General features: G+C 44.6%; 1 protein-coding gene across 4 annotated transcripts in view; it reads right to left on the minus strand.

Annotated features, from left to right (window-relative positions):
* CDCA8 (cell division cycle associated 8) overlaps nt 1-23,118 on the minus strand; it is a 184,904-nt gene that overhangs the window by 98,293 nt on the left and 63,493 nt on the right. The window contains exons 2-4 of one of the 4 annotated variants that reach the window (XM_085647896.1): nt 19,906-20,010; nt 11,601-11,729; nt 10,417-10,457 (exon numbers count right to left, since the gene is read on the minus strand). In XM_085647896.1, the coding sequence (XP_085504022.1) occupies nt 10,417-10,457; nt 11,601-11,729; nt 19,906-20,002 (267 nt within the window). In that variant the 5' untranslated portion in view covers nt 20,003-20,010. Of the gene's footprint in view, nt 1-10,416; nt 10,458-11,600; nt 11,752-19,853; nt 20,011-23,118 lie in introns of all 4 variants that reach the window. The other 3 variants (XM_085647898.1, XM_085647899.1, XM_085647897.1) reach the window with 3 other exon arrangements.

Below are 23,118 nucleotides of genomic sequence, written 5' to 3' on the forward strand. Positions count from 1 at the left end.
GTTTGCCACATTCCCGACAGGGCTTGAAACCCGACTTCTTCGTCGACATCTCCTTCGAAGAGAAACAGGAAAAACCCAGAAGAAATACAAAGTAACAGTAAAACTACCAACAGCAATTCCCGAAATCCGTTGGCGTCGACGGCGCAGAAAAAAGGGAACTGACGTCATCACGCCGACGAGGTCTTCTTATGGGGCCGGTGACGTCAGCGGAGTCGCGAGCGGAGCCGTGTCTCAGTGACGTCGTCTTCGACCCCATCGACGTGGACTGCTACAAAAGTTTCCAAATGTTGCTGGCGCAGGGGATATTCACAAGGTGAGGAATCCATTGGCAGATGTATCCATCAGAAGTGTATCTTTTTTTCTGTCCAAATAAAAGCTCACTGCTCTTTTAGGGTCCAAGCGGTGAAGTTTCTCCTCCTCCTTTGAAGGGTGAGGGAGGGAGGATAAAACACAGGGAGTAATGGACTGCCCCAGATGAAAAGGAGTAACTACCTTAGGTAGGAACCTGGTTCGAAGGACCATCCTTTCAGCATGTAAGGTTAAAAACAGGGGTTTTGAACTAAGAGCTTGAAGCTCACTCACCCTCCTTGCTGAGGTTATGGCTACAAGAAAGACCATTTTAAAGGACAACCGCCTCAAAGGATAGCTATGCAGGGGCTCAAAAGGGGACCCCATCAAAAAAGTTAAAAGATTAAGGTCCTACTGCGGCATTACAAAGGGAGTAGGTGGAAACCTATTAGTAAGGCCATTGATAAATCTTAAAACAATAGGAGATTTAAATAACGACGGCTGATCTGGAAGACACAGAAAAGCCGATAAGGCTGATAAATAGCCCTTAAACGTGGCCACAGCACAACCCTGCTGAGCCAAGAAAAGAGCAAACTGAGGCACATTAGACAAGTGGGCCTTTAAAGGGTCAATGGATCTCTCTCCACACCATTTTACAAACTTAGACCATCTATAGGAACAAACTGACCTAGTGGAGTGTCGCCTGGATGATAATAAAACATCCACTACATCCGGTGGGAGAGAGAAAGAACTCCGGTTGCCCGTTCAATCTCCAGGCATGAAGGTGCAGGCTCTGGAGGTGGGGGGTGTAGAACCTGCCCCTCCGACTGCGAGAGTTCTGCTCTGAGAGGGAGAGGGAGGCGGAGGGTGTGACGAAAGGTGAAGTAGATCTGTGTACCACACCCTTCTTGGCCAATCCGAGGCGATCAATATAACGCGGGCCCGGTCTTGGCGAATCTTCCTCAGAACCAGAGGAATCAAGGGCATGGGAGGAAATGCGTAAAGGAGTTGTGAGCCCCAACTCAACTGAAACGCGCCCACCAACGCCCCCTGCATCGGAAACTGGAGACTGCAGAATGACGGACAATGTGTTTTCTCTTGAGAGGCAAACAGGTCCACCCGAGGAGTCCCCCACGTCCGGAAGACATGCTGAACTACCTCTGGATGAAGCCTCCAATCGTGGTCGGCGGAAAACTGTCGACAGACTGTCCGCACGTACGTTCAGCACCCCGGCCAGATGATTCACCATCAAGCAAATCCGATGGTCCTGAGCCCAGGACCAGAGTCACAAAGCCTCTCTGCAGAGACGGTAAGACCCTACTCCTCCCTGCTTGTTGACATACCACATCGCTGTAGTGTTGTCCGTCAGGACCTGAACTGACTGACCGCGAAGGGAAGGGAGAAGAGGCTTGAGCGCCAAACGTATCGCCCGCAATTCTAGAAGATTGATATGAGACAATCTTTCCTCTGGAGACCAAAGACCCTTGCTCTCCAGATCCCCCAGATGAGCACCCCACCATAGGGTGGAGGCATCCGTTATCACTGTGGCCACCGTTGGAGGAAGATGAAAGGGCTATCCTTGAGACAGATTGCCCTCCACGCTCCACCAAGACAGATCCGCTGCAGCTTCTCTGGACATCCTGACTGACTCCCCGAGATCGCCGTTGTGTTGATACCACTGCCTGCGGAGACACCACTGGAGCACCCTCATGTGCCAGCGTGCATGGTTGACCAACAGAATGCAGGAGGCGAACAGACCGAGCAGACGAAGGACCTTCAGAACTAGAACAACCGCTCCATTGTGGAATAAAGGGATCATCTCCTGAATGTCGAGAATTCTTTGTGGGGGAGGAAATGCTCGACTCACAGTAGTGTCCAGAACCGCCCCTATGAACAGGTTGCGCTGAGAGGGCACCAGGTGAGATTTGGGCACACTGACTGAAAAACCCAAGTTGAACAACAGATGAGATGTTACCTGCAGATGATGTTGCACCATCTCTGGCGACTCTGCTTCCAATAGCCAGTCGTCCAGGTAGGGGAAAACCGGAATCCCCGACCTCCTGAGATGGGCAGCCACCACCGTCATCACCTTGGTGAAGACTCGAGTTGCAGTAGTAAGACCAAACGGGAGGACCACAAACTGGTAATGTAGCAAACCAACCGTAAAACGGAGATACTTCCGGTGCGACTTCAGGATTGGAATGTGGAAATACACATCCTGCAAGTCGATTGACACCATCCAGTCTTCTTGCTGCAACGCCTGAAGAACCTGAGCAAGGGTTAGCATCTTGAATTTCTCCTGCTTCACGTAAAAGTTCAAGACTCTGAGGTCCAGGATCGGACGCAATCTGCCGTCCTTTTTGGGAACCAGGAAATACCGCGAGTAGCATCCCTGACCCCTTTCCTGCTCTGGAACCACCTCTATCGCACCTTTTTTTTTAGCAATGTAAGAACCTCCTGCAGAAGAAGCAGATGGTCCTCTGAGCAAAAACCTTGGCAAGGAAGGTAAGGGGGAGGAAATTCCCGAAAGGGAAGGGCGTACCCATTCTCCACAAGGTTTAAAACCCAAAAGTCCGTCGTGACCAGTTTCCAACCTTGCAGAAAGTGGGACACCCGACCCTCAACAGGCCCCTCATGATCCAGGATGGGGAATCTAGTGCTGCTTCCCTGTAGCATCATTGGGAGCAGAGGAGGCTGAGGAGGAGGAGAGATTGCGGCCAGAACCACGTCGACCCCTTTGTCTTCCTCTTTAGGACTTATAGAGTGGATTTTGCTGTTGTTGAGGTTGACGGAAGGTGCGAAAGGAAGACCTTCCAAAATCCCTATACTTCCTGAAGCCAAAACCCTTCGACTGGGTCTGCAATCCCAAGGATTTCGCAGTCGCCCTGCTATCCTTGAATCTCTGTAAGGCAGAATCCGCTTTTTCTCCAAAAAGCTTTGTCCCATCAAAGGGTAAGTCAACAAGAGTGGCCTGAACATCAGGTGAAAATCCAGAAGATCGGAGCCGAGCCTGTCTTCTTGTGGCTATGGAAGAACCCATAACTCTGGCAACAGTCAGCCATACCCAATCCTGACTGGATTACCTGCCTAGCTGCAGCCTGAGTGTCTGAAAGAACTTCCATGAAGCAACCCTTCTCCTCATCAGTCAATTTGGGGGGCAATTGCTTTACAGAGTCCATTAAAGCATGTATGTAGCGGCCCAACAAACAAGTGGCATTAGTTGACTTCAGTGCAATACTAGCTTAAGAGAAAGCCTTTTTAGCTGGCTGTTCAATTTTCTTTGAGTCTCTGTCAGCTGGAGCTTGTGGAAATGCCCCTGAAAATTGTTTGGAGCAGGATGCTTGCACTACCAAGCTCTCTGGAGATGGATGTGAAGAAAGGAAGCTCGGATCCCCTGGAGCTACTCTATATCTTCTAGCCACAGCCCTTGAAACAGCAGGCGAAGATAGTGGCTTGCGCCAAACGTCCATGATAGGATCCAGGATGGCCTCATTAAAAGGCAACAGAGGCTCAACAATTGAGGAAGGTGAATGTAAAACCTCAGTCAATAAGTTAGGCTTATATTCAGCAGAAGGCAATTGCAAGTCTAAAAGCTCCGCAGCCTTCTTAATTACCAAATGGTAAGGAGCCAGCTCTTGAGGCGGAGAAGACCTTGAAGAAGAAAGTTCCCACACAGGAGTGGTGTCCAATCCGCTTGCCTCCTGAATTCCTTCAAACTCATCCATTGAGTCATCTAATTCACCTTCCTCCACTTCCTCTGCACGATACTGCTACTCTTCAATAAGCCTCTGAGTCTCTCTCTGCGAACGAATCCGTGGAAACGGCGGCGCTGTTCGTGGAGTCGGCGGCGCTGTTCGTGGTGTCGGCGGTATCACACGCGGCGCAGCTGGAGCCGGCGTCGAGGAAGGCTCCGACGAAGGCACATGATCCAGACGAGGCCAGGAGGAAGGCTCTCCAGACGGCGCCGGAAACTGCCATGACGGCACCATCGGCACGAAGGGCATAAATGGTGCCTGAGCATAGTGTTGTGACACACCCAAACTGAATGCCAGCGGACCCACAGGACCTGAAGGTGCTCCGGATGGGAAGGCTGCTCTATGGAATACTCCATTCATCGTATTTAAAAAATGCGACGGATCCATCCCTGGAGGCGGGAATTGCGGGTATGGATTCGAACATGGATCCAGCCGGGGAGTAACCAGTGCCGGAGCCGGCGGATCCTCTACCAGATCCACTGGTTCACCTTCAGGAACAGGAGAAAGTTCAGCATCCTGATCCGGACCGGCGTCGGAAGCTGGTGAATCCCTCTGCGCCGGAGACTGTGCTGGAGTTACCTTAGGCGAAGGAGACTTCTCCGGAGTGACACGAGGAGAAGGAGAAGCCCAAGGGGAGACAAAGTCCCTACTGCGACATCGAGGTGAAGGCGACTTAGAAGCTCTACCCTTCGTTGATCAGCGCGGAGACTCATGCTTCCTCTTTTTCTTATGTCTTCTCGACTTCGACGAGTGTGAAGTCGACAACTCCGGCTTCTCTCTTGCGACCTCTACCTTCCTTCTTCTCCTTGGCCATAAACAGCTTTGCTTCCCGTTCCTTAAGTGCCTTTGGGTTCATTTTCCTGCAACAGGAACAGTCTTCCACGTCGTGATCTGACCACAGGCACCATAAGCACTCTTCATGGGGGTCAGTGACGGACATGTGACCCCCACATTCCCTACACGGCTTAAATCCTGCCTTCCTCGAAGAAGACATGAGTACTTTTAAAAAGCAGTAACTCACAAGTTAACAAAGTAACTCTTCAACCAAGGAGAGTGCTGGAAAACTATTACGCGTTGACAGCGCGGAAAAAAGAGAACTGTCATCACGCCAACGTGGCTCTCTTATGGCTCCGGTGACGTCATACGGAGTCACGAGCAGAGCCGTGGAATTATGACGTCCACGTTGGTGTGGAGAGCTAGGAAAAATTCTGTGGAATGCTGGCGCAGGGGATATTCACAAGGTGAGAAATCCACTGGCAGAAGTAGTCATATATAGCCTGACCTAGCTCCTCCCGAAACACAATGTCTAGTAACAAGTTTGGGGGCAACCACCACAAAAATGCAGACGAGCATGGGGCATGCAGCTGAAGATCCAGCAGAACCGGGGAGTGATCAGAATATGTTTGCAGCAAGGGTTCGCAGTTATGTACATGCGGAAATAAAAGTTGGGAGACCAACCAATAATCAATGTGTGTGTCATGCACCGACGAGTAGTGCGTGTATCCCGAGCGCACAGGAAATCTATGCCGCCAGGTATCTACTAAGCCCTTGCCCAGCCCTAGTTCAGTGATTGCTCGTGCCACCCCTGAAGGCTGCCTAGATGAGCCCCTGGAACGGTCAGGGTCGAGCACACAGTTGAAGTCCTCTCCACATATTTGTGGTAGGTCGCCCCCCTGTAGTAACCCGGCACTAAGTGAATGATAAACTTCGGGTCGTTGTGATAGGGCCCATACATACCTACCAAGAGGACCGCCAAGTCAATCTTGCGGCACCGAGCCACTACGTGTAAGCCACCCTGATTCGCACAGACTTCCTGGAGCCTTACCCCTGAACCTCTGCGAGCCCAAATAAGCACACCCTTGGCGTACAATGTGAACCCAGCTGTATGGCAAATACCCTGCAATCTGCCCTATGCCAAAACGACACTCTCGGGCACCAGATGTGTTTCCAGTAGAATTGCAACTTCAACCTTGTGTCTCACCACCTTGCCTAGTTTTCTGCAATCATTCAACCCTGAATGCTCCATGTGGCCAGGTGCAGCAGGGAGGGACCCTGAGACCTTGCAGATGAAGCCTGCATGTCAGTTGACATTAGCAATCAATTTCACATCCTGTAATTTCCACATCTGTATCACACTCAAAATTCAAAGCCATTACCTAAAACACATGAATCCAGCTATAAATAATAAATCCTGCCGCCCTCCCACACTGAGTCTCCACCACAGACAACGTGAGTCAGTACCCCCTAATGCCCACATATACCATTCCCAAACACGTCTAAATTAGAACCAAGTGCTCAAAACCTATTATATATCACAGGCTCAAGATAGCTAAGAATATTAGGAGGCCACATTTCAGGGGGTGGTTTTGATAATGCCCTGGTTTTCTGACACTTTCATGCAACAACTCAACCGAATGTCCACTACAATTCTCCTTTTTTGGCAATAGTTGGCTCATGAAGATGTTGTTGTTCCTTTACCCATAGCGATGTAGACACCGCACATGATGGTGAAGGCAGAGGATGAACACCTCCATAGAACATCATGATGAAACTTGAAGACATTTCTCCTTCTCATCAGTGGAACAGAAGTTGCAACATTTTCTGTAGAAACAAAATGTTACACCCCATCGCCGCTAGGCCTTTTTATTTTACTATTTGGGGTAGTTTACACTTAGGCCCCTGCAACTTTTTGTCCACATAAGGTATCCACGACAAATTTGCGTCCTTTTCTTTCAAATCCTGAGGATTCTATAGGTGTCCATGGTTTGTGGATTTCCCAGACGGGGAAATTAGACAAAATACAGCAAAATTGTGTTTTTGGGGGGGGGGGGGGGGGGGGGGGCAGTACTGCAGAAGAAAGCGTGTGTTTTTTTCCCTGCAAATGGTACCAACAAAGGATCCCTGGTGCTAAAATCACCATCTTCCCAGCTTTCAGGAACAGGCACACTTTTGTCAGAAAATCAACATTTTCTACACAGTTTTTGCATTTAAATGGGACATAGCCCATTTTTCTTATTTGTTGTACTTTCAACCTCCTTCCATTTAGTGGTAGAAAAGGGTTTGAAAGCATGAATGGACCCTGGAAAGATAAACATTTCTGAAAAGTAGACAACATTCTGAATTTAGCAAGGAGTCATTTGTGTAGATGCTTCAAGGTTTCCCTATAGAAACTAACAGTTGAAATAAAATATTGAAATTGAGTTGTCAACATTTTCACCTGTAACTTCTTCTAAGTATGGCAGATTTTTTTACAGCACTATATGGTTACATGTACTTGACCCTTCTGGTTGCAGGAATGTACATAGGACTTGTAGGTTCACCAAGATCCCGAGGTACCCAGAGCCAATAACTGAGCTGCGCGTTGCAATGGGTTTTAACTGTGTTCAGAGTATATAGCAATTATGTGGTAAAATATAAAAAGTGAAAAATAGGTATCAAGGAAACCTATGTATTTCCGAAATGGCAACAATATAGAATTTAGAAGCAGTGGTTATTTGCACATCTCTGAAATTGTGGGTACCCATACTAGCATGTGAATTAGATGACATTTTTGAAAATCACTTTTTTTTTTTTACTACACATTGTCTTGCATTTGGAAGGCAGAATACACAGAAAGTCAATTGGTAATAACACTTGTTCTACTATTCTGTGTTCCCCTAAGTCTTCCGATACAATTGGTAAAAACACTTGTTCTACTAATCTGTGTTACCCTAAGTCTTCCAATACAAATGGTACCTCACCTGTATGGGTAGGCCTGCTGCCCGCGACAGGAAACAGCCCAAAATGCAAAGTGGACACATCAAGTTTTTCCAGTGTAAACTAACTTTTTTCAAATGTGTCTAGCTGTGGATTTTGGACCCTAGCTCAGCCAGCATCTATGGAAACCTAGCAAACCTGTATATCTTTTGAAAACTAGACACCCAGGAGAAACTATGATGGGGTGACATTTGTGGCCCTCGCCAGGTTCTGTTACCCAGAACGTTTCAAAAAATACAAATTTAAAAACAAACACACATTTTACATTTTCTTCACATTTCTGTGATGGAAACTTCTGGAATCTGTGGGGAGTCCCAAACTTCCACCCACCCAGCATTACCCCAAGCGTCCCGATAAAAATGGTACCTCACTTGTATGGGTAGAGCTAGTGTCGCAACAGGAATAAACCCAAAACGTACTGTGGAGACTTCAAAATTATTCATCATAAACAAGACTTGGTTTTATAAGGACGTCATCTGCTTTTTGGTGCTGGGCTCAGCGGGCATCTAGAGAAAACCTACCATACCCAGAAATTTCTGAAAACTAGACTCCTGTTGGATTCCATGGAGGTGAGACTTGCGTGGATCTCCCAACGTTTTTCTATCCAGAATTCTCTGCAAACCTGAAATTTAGCTAAAAAAAAAAACAACAAAAACTGTTCCTCACATTACTTATGTGGGAAAGTTGTGGGATCACCAGCCCGACACAAATTTCCTACAACACAGCATTTCTCCAGGTCTCCAGATAAAAATGCTACCTCACTTGTTTGGGCGGGCCAAGTACCTGCTACAGGGAAGGCCCAAAACATATTGTGGATACATCAAAATTATCTATCACAAAAAAACCAAGGAAAATGTGATTAAAAATAAAAAACTAATCAAGGTTTGCAGCGGATTCTGGGTAGGAAACCTTTGGGGATCCACGCAACCCACACCTCCCTAGACTCCCCATGGGGTCTAGTTTTCAGAACTGTCTGGGTTTGGTAGGCTTCCCTAGCAGGCAGCCGAGCCCAGGACCACAAACGCAGGTGACCCACTTGCAAAACCAGGTCGTTTTGTCTGGATAATTTTCCACAATATGTTTTGGGTCCTTCCCTGTAGGAGGCACTTGGCCCACCCACGCAAGTGAGATAGCATTTTAATTAGGAGACCTGGGGAATCGCTGGGTGGTAGGGAATTTGTGCAGGCCTGATGATCCTACAAAGATTGAGGTGTGCATGGTATTCTGGGTAAGAGAACCTGGTGAGAGCCACACAATTCATCCCATCTTGGATTTCCACCGGTATCTAGTTTGCCAAGATGTACAGGATTGATACGTTTCCCTAGGTGCAGGCTGAGCTAGGGTCCAAAATCCACAGTTAGGTACATTGCGAAAAAAGGGTCAGTTTTTACTGGAAAAATTAGGTGTGTCCACGTTGTGTTTTGGGCTGTTTCCTGTCACGAGCAGTGGGCCTACCCATACAGGTGAGACTTGGGTGTAATCTAGGTGGGAGGAAGTCTGTTTACAAAGTTTGAGGTTTGCAAGGGAATCTGGGTAACAGAACCTGGTGACAGCCACACTAGTCACCCCATCCTGGATTACCCTGGGTGTCTAGTTTTTTAAAATGTACCGGTTTTCTAGGTTTCTCCAAGTGCCTGCTGAGCAAAGGTCCAAAATCCAAAACTAGGCACGAAAAAAGTCAGTGCCTAGTGGGGTATAGCCCCGATATGCTCCCTAAAAGAGGTCGGTGGGGGGAGAGTGGGAATGGGAGAAAGACTGAATATGCCCAAAACCTTTGCTGGGAACAAAAGCCCTTGCCCAAGGGGCTGCTCTTCCCTCCCTGGTGTCGAAGAAGGGATCCACTAGGGAGGGGTACCATTGGAAGGGGGAGATTTTTCCATTTTAAATGATACCTCTCCCGTGTGCCTATGTGCTCCGGGGGCTGAGAAAGTCCTACAATTACGTACGTACACAGTGAAAATGAAATAGGCAGATCAGCTCATTTCACTTTTGTTTTCAGTGAAATGACGTCAGTGCGCCATGATATTTATTTAAGTGGCAACCCAGAACTTCCGCTGGAGCTGGGGAAGCTATTCCTCAGCTCCTGAGTCTGTTTTGGAATTAAGACAATCCCTCTGGTGCCCACACCAGAGGGATTTCCAGTGCCATGTGTGCGGACGTGTGGGAGCCATCCAACGCACACCGTTGCTTCGGGCAGCACCTGCGCATTTGACGCACCAAACCGGTTAAAACAGATGTCTTAGCTAGCAAATGAAGGAAAACAGATGGTGTGCACCCTCGCCCGCTTCATTCTCCTGAGGGGGTGCCAGAGGGTATACCTACACTGTAGAACATCCTGCTCCAACACCAAATTAGTTTTGATCAAGAAGGTGATGTACATGGTTGGGTGGGAGTTAGTGTCGATACTCTTTTGAAAAAGTACACTGGTGTAATGGATCATCAGAGAAGTCTTCATGAAAGAATCAAAATAACCAAACGCAGTACCCAATGGGGAATAATGATAAATCTTGTGCTCATGGCCAATCAGAATAACCTCCGTAAATCCAAGTCTGAGACTTCAGAATGTTCTTTCATAAGCATTTCAAAACATATCGACTAGAGTTGATACCAAATCTACCTTCACAGCTTCATCCAGTGCACTTTGTCCTCCACCTTTTTCTAAAACACAAAGGATAATGCATGGTGAATTACAAAAGGTTATGCACATTTTTTAACAAAAAGAGCCAATTTATTTCACAGCATATTATACAGCAGTGAACAGTTTAAAACAAATCATATTAATAAACACCACTCAAATCCAATTGATGTTCTTCCTTTCGTAGACAAATCATTTGCAGATTTAATGCATTCCTACTATCCGCCCCTGCATTTTCTTTTATGAATTTGAGCTAAAACTATTCAATCTCCTCCATCTCATAATTTGCAGCTCAATTTCCTCCCAAAAATAGTTTTTGTTGTCAACATTGTTAGGGAGGCTGAAAGATGATTACTACTTCACATATAGGTAGACAATATGCAATCAACAAGGAGAGAAGTGGGGACCTATCTTGACCAATTTGTTGCAGTAATGACCCCCGCACTCCCAACTCCCTTGCTGAACACGACACCCTGATTTGTTTTGAGCAACATGGTGGTGCATTTTAGATTGCAAACATTCCCTCAGCAACTACAGAAAAAGATGAAAGGAAGCGCAGTCTTCATTTTGAAAAAAAAAAAATCATGCTGTAAAAAACTGCTCTCAGCATCGACAATGTAGTGACCAAGCAAAATGGACCAAATGACCAGAAACATGTAATGTCATCTTATGGATTCTGCTAATATTTCTTGTTTCCATCGTAATTTAGTACTTTCATTTGGTAGGTTAATCCCCCACAGAGAAGTAATCTCAGACCTCCACCAAACAACAACCAGGCATGAAGGTGCATAAATCTTAGTACAGGCACTCATAAACCTTTCAAGGTTATCTTACTAAACGTGCTGCCTGCAATTTATTAAGCATACTGTCATTACTACAAATATGTGCTGCTCATTCATTGAACATCAAACCAGCACAACCACATAAGAATACAGTATTGCGCTCTCTTCTGGTTAAATTAAAACATTATTAAATGTAAAGGGCTCAGATAGTTCTCTCCAGTGGAGCAATTGCTAAAATTCTTTATTCAAGTCTGTGTCCAGTTTTTTAAGCATTTATTTTCTGTGCAGATTTGAAGAAGTTAAATCTCTGACTTTTACCAAGATCACACCATATGGACAAACTTGCATCAACAAAAAATAATTGGAGCATATCAAAAAAATTACCAAAGCATTCCAGCCAGTTCACTTCCCTCATTTTCACCGGCCATTTGAGGACCTCGATGTTGTAGAGACCATCCATTTCTTTATGCATTTTCATCTGATCTGCCTTCAGCTGCTCAATTATTGTTCTTACTAGTAGAAAAAGTTTAGTTTCCTATTAAAAAACATATATGTATTGGCCTGAAAAAACACTTCATACAAGCAGAGGGCTTATTGATGACAAATTATCATTTACATTCCAGGAAACTATTTTCTTACTTTTTTTTGTGAGATATTTTTTATTGCGGATACAAAAAGCAGTAACAATATACGCAGCAAGAACAATGTAACAATGATATATTGCACAATATAATTGCTAGTTAAGTTAGAACGGAAAAAAGACGTTTTTAAATATAATGGATCCATAACTATATATATATATATAGACAGAAGAAGGAATGTAGGAGGAGAGTGGAAATGAGGGAGGACAGTAGAAAGAAAGAAGAGGGAAAAGAATAGAAAGAAAGGGAGAAATAGAAATATGAAAGCTAGCATATTGGTGAGTGTTTAGACAAATGTAGTAAAAGGTAACCAATATAAATCCAATTTAATCTTCTGAATTAAGGATATTGAAGAAACATTAGGTATTCTATGTCCATCAAAAATAAGATTTCACTATGTTGACAAAGATAGTTTAGAGGTATCTTTCCAACAAGAAAGTATAACCTTAAGAGAAAGTGTAATGAAAAGATTAAACACCATAAGTTTGGGCAAAATCTGATGACAAAGATCCAAAGAAAACATTCTGGATTGACAATGGAATATTATATTGGAAGATCTTTAAGCATTTGGACCAAATAATGTTCCAGAAATTAAACACAAGACCAATAGTATAGTAAATGAGTTCAAATACCATTGAAGGGGAAACATGACCAACATAATGGAGAAGTAGAGATACATTCATGGGTAATAATAGCTCTATTACAAACAAAACACAAAGATTGTGCCAATACATGCAGCCTTGGAAGTGTTTAAGACTTTAAGCCACATTTTATCTAATAGATGGACAGGAAAAGATACAGAAAGGTAATTTTCCCATAACAATTCAATATAATTTTTTAATTGTACAGAAGTTGGCGATAGTAAAATGTTGTATATAGAAGCAGCTTTGGGAGCAGAATCGTGATCAACATTATTAAATGCTGCCAAGGCTGTGAATGGTGCAGGTTCAGAAGAAAATTATTGGGCATTAAAAAAGATTGGGCAGCAGACATTATTAGTATATATTCCTGTAAAAAGAGCCTGGTAAATTACATAGTGTTTGTAGCTGGGGAAAAGGTATAACAGATTTATGTGTTACCAGCTGATCAAAAACATAATATCCTTCTCTTTCCAATCTTTGAAATAAAATTAAACATTGTTACATACGATATTTTCAGTTGGTTTTGATTTTTATCAAATGTTGAGAGTATTTTAAAATCAGGTTTTTAGAAATAAAAGCGCAATAAGACATGTCAACCACATCAATAAATGACAAATCCTTCAGTGAGGAGTGTTCAAACACAATCCATTGTGGATCGGGAGAGTCTTGAAAATCATTATTTACTATCTATACGTATAATATAATTATATCAATTATAAAATATATATTATATAATTTTATTAACTGTAAACATCTTTTTTCTTACATTAAATCATAGAAAGGTTACAATAGCTCAACTGGATACTGCGCCACCTTATAAGTCTAATCTATGTACACAGACTAATGGAAACATGGTAGAACGCCTACCACATGTACCATCAGGTCCTGCTTTGAGATTTAGATTGACGAAAGGTACGTTTCTCTCACATTGTTGATCGAGTGGTACCTTTCTACCCAACCCATTGCTTAGACACTGCCATCTCTTGCTGGCTTGCACAGTGGCCATCTTGGGTTCGTGTTTGGACTTTATTCTTGGCGGCCATTCCGTACACATCCAGGGAACCAGTGGCTACTAAAGAGAATCCGGTACAGCACGGTGCACTTACCGAATATAAAGGAGGCCTGCTGTACATATTGATTTCCACAACTGCCTGTAAGCCTTTGCAACTTTACTTTTTTATCTTTGCGATTTTAAGCTATTTTTAATATCTTATTTTCTAGTTGACTTGTTTACGTTTTCAGGTCCCATTTTGTGGTTTTATACAAGTATTGACTAAGGGTAGTTTCCCTCACCATGTTGATCAGTTAATTCCTCTTTCTCCCCCACTCTCGTTTTGTTTGTGCAGCTGCCACTTCAAAGTTCATTTACGGTTATCTAGTGTTTCTCTGAACCTTTTGAACATAGGTAAGGACCAAGTGGGCTACTCAAGGGCATCGAATACACAACAGCACAGTAGGCACTTCATAGCTGAACCTGCCAACACCTGATTGAGTCCAGAGGCCAGGGATGCTACTGGTTTACTGACTTATAGCAACATTATCTCTTCTGATGCCACGTCCAATGGATGTTTAAGGCACACCCACATTGATTTTATGTTGCATAGCAAGTTTCATCCAACCTTAACGTGACAGGTGCAGATTCTAATAAAGTTTCTTATCTTAAATTGCAGCACTTTGGTCAGTAACACATCAGGAACCTAGCACGATGCCTGCTACACCACAATTGAAAAGCGCCCCCTGCTGTGGATCCAGGACCAGTTGCTGAACAATGACAGACTCTAGTCTAGTGGTGGTTATTTCTCCCAATTATATTTGGATGTGAACAGAAAGAATAAACCGTGGTGGAGACCGACATTTATCGTTAAAAAAATCATTTTTTTAAAAACCTGCTCTTGATTTATTTATCCTCTCCAACTGTATGTGGTGCTGATGTCTTGACAGTAGATATTTCAGCAAATGCTTATCAAACCATTGCCGCAGTTTACATAGATCATACTTTTTTGAAGCTCAGCTCTTGCCCTCTACCTTGGTAATTCTATAACAGGACACTATCTGCACTCCTGCGTTATTTTGAACTCAACCGATACACTTATGTGGGTGACACAGAACTTCATTTTAAATGCAGCAAGCACTCTAAGGATGACCAGGCTTTTCAATTCTGTTTATCAGTAGCGAGTTCCTCGTCACTGGCTCAAACTTACCATAGACAAAACAGTAGATGTGGTGACATGGGGCCCTCAGTCGCTTTGGCAAACTACTTTACAGTCAGCAGATTTTGACCCCTATTCTACTCCAATTATGTTATTTAAGAGCCTCGGAGTGTGAAAAGTTTCAAGATTGATTTCTGTGCTGGACAGTACTCTTTGAAACACTCTGCCTATAAATATAAAAACAGAACTCCAACAGCTTGGATTTTAATAAGCCTTTGAAAAAGTGGTTGTTCTCACAACAGTCAGCATAACTGACTGGTTTCCTCGTTATTTTCAGTTGCAGCACTAAGAGATAATTAAAGTGCTAGTGGCCTTTATCAAGGTTGTTTTTACATAATATCATATTAGTATCAAGCAAGCCTCACACAAGGGCCAGAAAGAATACTAACAGCAAAAAGGCTACTTGCCTTACCACCCAAAATAAGTTCTCCAATGACCCAATCCGGTTCTCAACCAAGAGATGGCACTACAATATCCTGGAACCTTTCTACCAGGCTCGAATCCCCATGTAGCCCCCAACTACTCTATATGCATAGCCCTCTGAGGCTCCTGCCAGATGTAAACAGTGCTTTACAAAAATCTAGAAATAAAAATGCAACTCTAAAATAACTAATTTATACATTACCGAACCCAAGAAGTTTGTCAGACTATGAATTTATTCTATATAATTGTATGTCAACAAGAAAATGTGAATTCTTTTATACCCTACTTCAGTATCCAATAGAGGAATGTAAAAGTATCTAAAATAGGATTCTAATAATCGTTTCAAATTCTGGAGGTCTGTAGTTTGAGAGTCATCTGTTTCTGCTTTACATCTGCTGATAAGAAACTGATTCAGTTCATCAAGGCACTGAAATACAATAGGCCAAGTGGCCGTTTGTGAATAACTTGAATAAATCCAGGTCTTATTTAGGCACTTCTTCTGCTTGTCGTAATACCAATTTGTATTTTATTAAAAATATGACTGCCCTACTCAATTTCCTTCTTAAAGGTTGTTCTGGCTGTGGCGCAGGCAGTCCCATTTCTGTCAAGAGAAACCATGTCTGGTGCGATACATACAGTGAGTCATGGATTATTAGCCCACAACACTTCACATATTGAGACTTTGAAATCAACACTTTTAACTTTAATTAGTAGTGCGGGGCCGGTCATGATCACCTCTGAAAAGCAAGCTCAGAAAGGGCCAATCCGTATCTGAAAGGGTGAAAGAATTGAGGAAGGCAGTCAAATCCCAATCTCACACAAATATCTGCCTACTGCATTGTTTGATTAAAAAAGTGTGGCAGGGAGGAGCCAAGATGGCGACCGGGACGGCAGCGTAGACCCCCGGCTCCGTGAGCCTCCGCATCCCGCACGGATATCCTGCCTGAGATCCTCAACTTGTGCTACGTGGTCGTGTTTCTGAAGGAGAGGGGCTCCCGACTGTGTGACTCCGAGGTTTCTAGCCGTGCTATCGCCGGAGAAAACTGCATCTGAACTTTGCGGCCTGTGCGGCCCTGGAGCCGGGACATCGAGTGGACGCCGTGGCCGGGTGGCAGTGCGACAACAGCGGCCGGTGGTGACTGGGTGGAGTCGGCCCACCGGAGCGGTGCCAAACTCGGCCTACATTTCGGCGTGGTCACTTCTACTGCCCAGTGTAGCTGACCGAGTGCATGACCGGGGGTGCAAATCTTAGATCCTCCGGTGACTGCCCCTGCCTTGCTGGTGAGCTGCCCGGCCGCCGTCCGTATCCTGCCCCGATCATTGCGGGCCGCCCCCGGATTTCTACGGGAGCTGGTCCGTGGTGGGGACGACTGTTGCCCGTGACCACGGATAGTTTTTTGCCTGCCCCCGGAACCCGGTCACCCGCGACGGGGACATCGCGACGCTTGCCCTGGGGTCCCGGCCCCGGTGAGGGTCGGGCATACTTGGCGGCCATCTTGGGTCGATGAAGCCTACCATCCTGTCCGCTGGGCCGCAGCGGGCCTGTGAGCGTACGATTTTTGGGAGTGTGGCGGCGAGATCACAGAGAGCTGAGCTGGGGTACGGCGACCTCCTCGAGGCTCTTGGTACTCTTCACTCCTCCTTGGTTCATGGTTTCGTGATCTTGGGGAGTAAGCTCGATGGTGTGGCGTCGGAGTTGGGGCAGTGGCGGCCCGCCTGTCCGCACGAACACAGAGTCTACCCACACTGCGCGCAGGAGGACGCTGTGGCGGCCCCCCCTGAGGTTAGTACACGACTGGACGCCCCGGCCAGTATGCTACAGTGTGTTCGACCTTCTGAGGGCCTGATCTGTCCCGGAGGCGTTGGACCTGAGTGGGATGTGGTGGCCTCATCCCGTGCATGCCCTCCTGCGACCCAGAGACAACTCCAGCAACTAATGTCTCTTTTGGCTGCTTCTGCCTTCCTGAACCTTGCGTGCAGTGCAGATCCTAGGGCAGCACTTGGAAGCCTGTTTCCTCACGCGGCGGACTGTGTTGATGCTCAGAGACTTCCACCCCACCTGTGTGCGTCGCTTCTCTGTCGTTGTTGGACATTCCTCTGCCTAGGAACATTGGGTATGGTGCTGGGTCGAGGGGTTGGCATGGGCAGAATTCCACTGAGTGGTCAGGGATGAGGCTGGCTCCTCGGGGGTGGTCGCCTAGTGGACGGGCGGGCTTGGGGTGGTGTGCTCTCCTGACATAGCTACTGGCACAATAGACGCATAATGCTCCCCATCGTGGTTTGAGAAGATTGTTTTTGTGCTGTTCCTTGTTCACTTTAGGGGAACCTTACCGTGCGGGAGGGAGAAGCCGGGGGTCTGTTATGAAGGCCCTCCTCCAGTTTATAAATACTTTCTCTACCCCCCCGTCTGGTGGGGGTCCTTTCCTACTTCTTTTTCCCTATTCTCCTACATTTCGGGTCTGGTTCCAGGGCGACAGGCACACTGCTGGGGGGGGGGCCGTACTCATCTGCAGAGGTGCAGGGTGGGGGGTTGGGGGAGGGGACTCTGTATTCCTTCATCTTTTTCCATGGCCTCCTTTTTCTTCTCTGATTCTTTTTGTCTTTCTTTTTCTGGGATCAGCGTGATACACCTCCTTTTGCTATGCCTCGTTGCCGTTCCATGTGTTCACAACTTCCGGGGTGTTCTTGGCGAGTTCTGGCAGGGGACTGTGGGCGCAGCTGTAGACTATGTTTTTCTCCATCCTGATGTTCTTGTGCTTGCGCCATTGACCGAATAGATTGCTGTAAATCGCTAACGTTCATTACTCTGCATATCCGTGATCGTTGTTTTAAAATTGCTTGTCACCTGATCCTTCTGCCTTGTTTCATCATAAAATGAAAACCTTTTTCTCCTGGTGCCCTACTTACGCTGTTCACAGTATTAGTAGTACGATTTTGCTCCCTGAAGTGCTGCCTGTGTTTATACTTGTCGTTATTGCTCTGATTGCTTAGCGGCCGGCCCCGGGGGGTTGTAGGCCCATACTTGTTCTTATTGAACTGTCAATAAAGGTTTTCACAAAAAAAAAAAAAAAAAAAAAAAAAGTGTGGCAAATCTTTTTTTTTTATATATAGAAACTGTACCAAAAGTATACATTCTTCTACTTCCAGCAAGCAAGGTCGAGCGTAAAAATTGCAGTTCTTGTAACTTTCTGAAGTTACTCAACCTCACTAGCACTTTGTCAATTTTTCACGTAATGGGTGGAAATATACACTGAATTACATGGTGTGTATAGTTTTTGGTGATGCTCTGAAGTAAGAGGCATAAGAAGGTAACTCAATGCACTTCTCACTATAATTATTACTGTGGTCCTTAATTAATTAAATTTTAATGGGGAGACTGTACAAAGAAATTTGGTGTTCCTAGAATATTTGATTGCGTACCTGGTAATTCACTCAATCTTAAGAATAAACCTCTTTCTACATGCAGAGGTTTTCTATCAAATTAAGGATCTGAACCGAAGAAATGTGTTGTTCTCTTTTTATTAACCAGTTCGCTAATATTATAGAAGCATGGTTTATGTTTGTAATTCAAACAATTCACAATAACTCGGAGAAAGAAAGGTAAACAATAGATTTTTTTTTTTAAATAACCAAAAATGTTTTTTAAAAAGCTAATTAAGCTGTGAAAGTACTGATTCTCCTAACCGGACCTTTGCTTCAGTCTGGTGACGAGAATGAGACTACTAAACACAGGGATCCACCCGTAGGTTGAATATGTAAATAGACTCCCAAAGGTGAATGAGATGTATCCCACAGCCGTGGAGAATACAAATCAGTTGTTTAAATACCCCTCACACACCAAAAGGGCCCTTGGTGTCATGCTTCATCATGGGGGTCTTCCCGCCCCTCTACGGGACGGGGCGTGCTACGACCTACGTCTACGCGGGAGCACTTTTATCAATGAGATGACTGTGTGATGCAAGGGTGTGAGAGGAAGGGTAAGGGGTGAAATGGAAAAGTGAATTAAAAAATACCTGGCTCTTTGGTCTAACGAGATTTATTATACCGTTTGAGCTGGTATTAGTAAAAATAGTGGGGGGGAGGAGGAAGTATGCCTCAATGAGCTGTGCCTCCTAATGGTGCCGACATGTTTCGAAACGGTATAATAAATCTCGTTAGACCAAAGAGCCAGGTATTTTTTTATTCACTTTTCCATTTCACCCCTGACCCTTCCTCTCACACCCTTGCATCACACATAGTCATCTCATTGATAACAGTGCTCCCGCATAGACGTAGGTCGTAGCACGCCCCGTCCCGTAGAGGGGCGGGAAGACCCCCATGATGAAGCATGACACCAAGGGCCCTTTTGGTGTGTGAGGGGTATTTAAAACAACTGATTTGTATTCTCCACGGCTGTAGGATACATCTCACTCCCCTTTGGGAGTCTATTTACATATTCAACCCACGGGTGGATCCCTAGGTTTACTAGCATCTGACCGGGAGGAAGTATCCACCTCCACCACTCGGACGAGTGGTACCTCTCTACTCCCCTTTTTTGTTTTTGTTTGGACGAGAATGAGACACCAGCCCCTCAAATAATTTGTTTTCAAAATCAGGGATGCACAACATTAAGACCTAAATTGGAAATGATATACATTTATTAAGAAAAAGTATCCCCAAAAAATCTGAGCAGTAGTAGCACAGTTTAAAAAATATATATATATATATATATATTAATCTTACATTAGTCTTTAGATAGTTCCTTGTTTGAAGTGCATACAGGGATCATTATTACCTTGACTGTCAAAATCCTTTAGGAAAGATACCAGCTTTTCATTTTTTACAGTGCGATTTTTTCGCCGATTTGTTGTCCTCTTCCTTCCGGGTGCCATGGTCAAATCTTTAAAAGACAAAGTCCAAAGTTAGAAATTATTGTTTTTACATAAAGAAGTAGAGTACAGAATGGGTTTTTAATAAAGAGTAGCACATCAAAAAAGTATACGAGTCACACCAGAGCCAGTTCATTTACATAGACCATTAATAGCAGATATTAAGGAACGGGTGAGGTTGAAAGGTTTAAGCTTGACACAAAGAGCTTTTTTATCAATCTGCCCCTCATTATCGATCTAAAAGAATCACTCCTTACCATCCGCCCAGATCACTCCACTCCTCCAGTCCCTTGTTAGTGGTGATTCCCAAATTCAGTAGTGAAAAATGGGGTGGGAGCCCTTATTCCTACCTTGCTGCTAGTGTTGTTCGATTCCTACTTTCTCAATAAAACCGTGTTTGGGCAACATAAGCATCAAAACTATGTGGGTCTGAGCCCGCACATACCATCAGAATATGTTGACCAAATTCCTGGCTAACTCAAAGCATGCCATCTGGGCCACCAAACTGACAGGGCACCAGATGGTGTCTCCAACCTCAGAACATGACAACCCCAATTCCCCCAAGGAAATCTTGGAAACAAATCTTACCCTTTTCGCTTGTAACTCTGGCATGGCCAAAGAGGTCCACAAGAAATACACAAATGGCATTTCAAATATTTATTGAGGCAACTGAAATCTTGTTTAAAATCTATGTGCTGCAATGATTAATTGGATAAAGAAAACCCATGTCACCAGCATGACAAAATGGTAAACAGGAAGACTGATTCAACCACTGTATAACTGCATTCGATTTTATGAATTCTTATAATTGTACTCCAACCTAGCTTTGTCTATCCGAATAAGTATAGTTGTGCTAATCTGCCAGATCCCCCAGTGTGGTCTAACTCCCTATGTACTTGTGTGCATGTATCATCTGACAGCCTGGTCTGGTATAGAGCAGGCTGTCGTCCTTCTCAGGATAGGAATGGAATCCAGGTAGGCTAGAATTCAGGAACGGAGTGACCACTGCAATCCTGTTGGAATGCTCCTCTGCCTAACCAAGGGCTCATGCGGTTTATATATCAAACTAAACCCATGCATTCAGTGTCTGAGCTCCAGGCCAGCCGCACCCATGGCGGTCGCCTAACAGACAACAATACATACATTTGTGCAGAGTACCACAGACCTCGTATAGAGTGTTCCAAGAGACAATAGCATGCCTACGAAGAAAATACATGTACGCAATTATTTCCCGAGTATGCTGATGTGCAGGCAAAATGTGCTACAAGGATCACAGTTCAAAATATGTCAATTTTAAACGTTAATATGTAATATGGAGGGGTTTGTGCATAGAGTCTATGCAACGACACAACACTTTGGACTGGAACGCCCTACCGCAGCAACTCTGGGCCATAGTGGATATTCAGGTCTTCAATTGCCTTCTTAAAACTTGGCTCTTTGGACTTGAGTTTTGATCTCAGGTCAATTAGGATCAGTCTTACTGCTAGCACCGGGACCCTAAAGTTGTGCTCTACAAATCCCACAGATAGACCGATGTTTTAGTATCTCTGTGAATTATTTCAACCACACATTCCCTACTCAATAAGCTAGGCAAGTGGTGATCAAAAAGCAGGAAAAAAAACACATTAATCTTCCATGAAGGCACAGGAAATGACCTTACAACAGGTAAGAGACAGACATTTTTATACTGAACGCAAGCCGCAGGAATTTTCGGGTAAATGAAAAGTACCAAAATGAGGTCATGATCTGTCCAGGATTCCCGGAGGTGTACTCCTCCAGTTGTTGGGTGCATTAAATTTGAATATAGGCCATAAAAAAAGTCACGAAGGTACATACTACGAATCAGCAGTGAAAATTTCAACAGCAATCTCTTTAATAAAAAAAAGAAGAAAAAAAAGAAAACCAGGGATTCGAAAGGTCCTTAGGGCTGCAGGAATATTACTATGATAAGAGACCACCTGCCAGCTTTAATTATCCATAATAATTTTAATTTCCGTAATTGTAGTCCTTTATTTCTGAACTAACTGGTACAGCAGCAGAGAAAAGGTCAGATTTCGTCACAGACAAGAGAAAGGCAAGAGAAGTACATGGTTTAATTCTCGAAATAGCATGAAACGGGAGAGAACAATGAAAAGGGGAAGAACAGCGTTTTGCTTTACTGGTGGAACAGCATAAATATGTGAGCATTTATTGCTGTACAACCCGCAGAATGTGTTTAACGGACTGTTTTCTAAAACTCAGCCTTTTCCCACTTTTCGGTTAGAGATCTGTGCACAGTGCATACATTGCTAGGAACTGATCAAACTATTCTACTGTTCTGATAACTTAAAAGGCTGCAGCTCTGACTACTTCTCAGGATTGCTGTGTCGACTTGTGGTACTGAGAGCGTTAATTTACACGTATTGTCAATCCCATTTTTCAGACGTCAACCACTTGAGTACTGCTTGCTGTACCTGACTGATAAACATACCATGAACACTGTTGTTGTATTATTTACATTTGGCTTGGGCCATCACAAACATCCCGACATGTTCAGAAACTGGCTTCCATTGTAGTAATGAAACTTTCAGTCCAGGATCTGAAAGGTAAGGAGACCTCCCTTCAGGCTCAGACAGGTGCATTGAGAAAGGTCCACTGTTTAAATTTACAGAGCAGAGAAGACTCAAACATTTTGCATGGTCAGTGCCGTGTCTCAAAAGGTGCCTACTAGATACTGCTACCATTGGGGACTACAAAGGTGATCTTAACCTGGCAATAAAGCAGACATTTCCTGAGTTATGAACTGGTCACAGACCCTCAAGACATCTGACTCTTATAGTGAGGTTAGTTCCCAGGTATGACACAACCAGAAACTTTTCACTTCCTTCATGCACCAGAAACAGAGCAAACATAGCAGCATTAGAAGAGCATTGTGTCACCTAGCCCTTTTCACTTAAACTTGAAAAAAAACTAATGAGGACCGAGTCTCTGGCACAGAGAGAAAACTGTATAATCTGAAACAAATATATTCACAAACAAGCAAATAATGCTAACATTCTAGGTCTGCGTCCCGCGACCTTCACTGGTGAGGGTCAATGCACGGGGGAAGATGGCGGCCGGACTGTGAGCCCGGTCGGGAG

This window comes from Triturus cristatus, chromosome 3_2 (assembly GCF_964204655.1).
Source record: "Triturus cristatus chromosome 3_2, aTriCri1.1, whole genome shotgun sequence".
Taxonomy (NCBI): domain Eukaryota; kingdom Metazoa; phylum Chordata; class Amphibia; order Caudata; family Salamandridae; genus Triturus; species Triturus cristatus.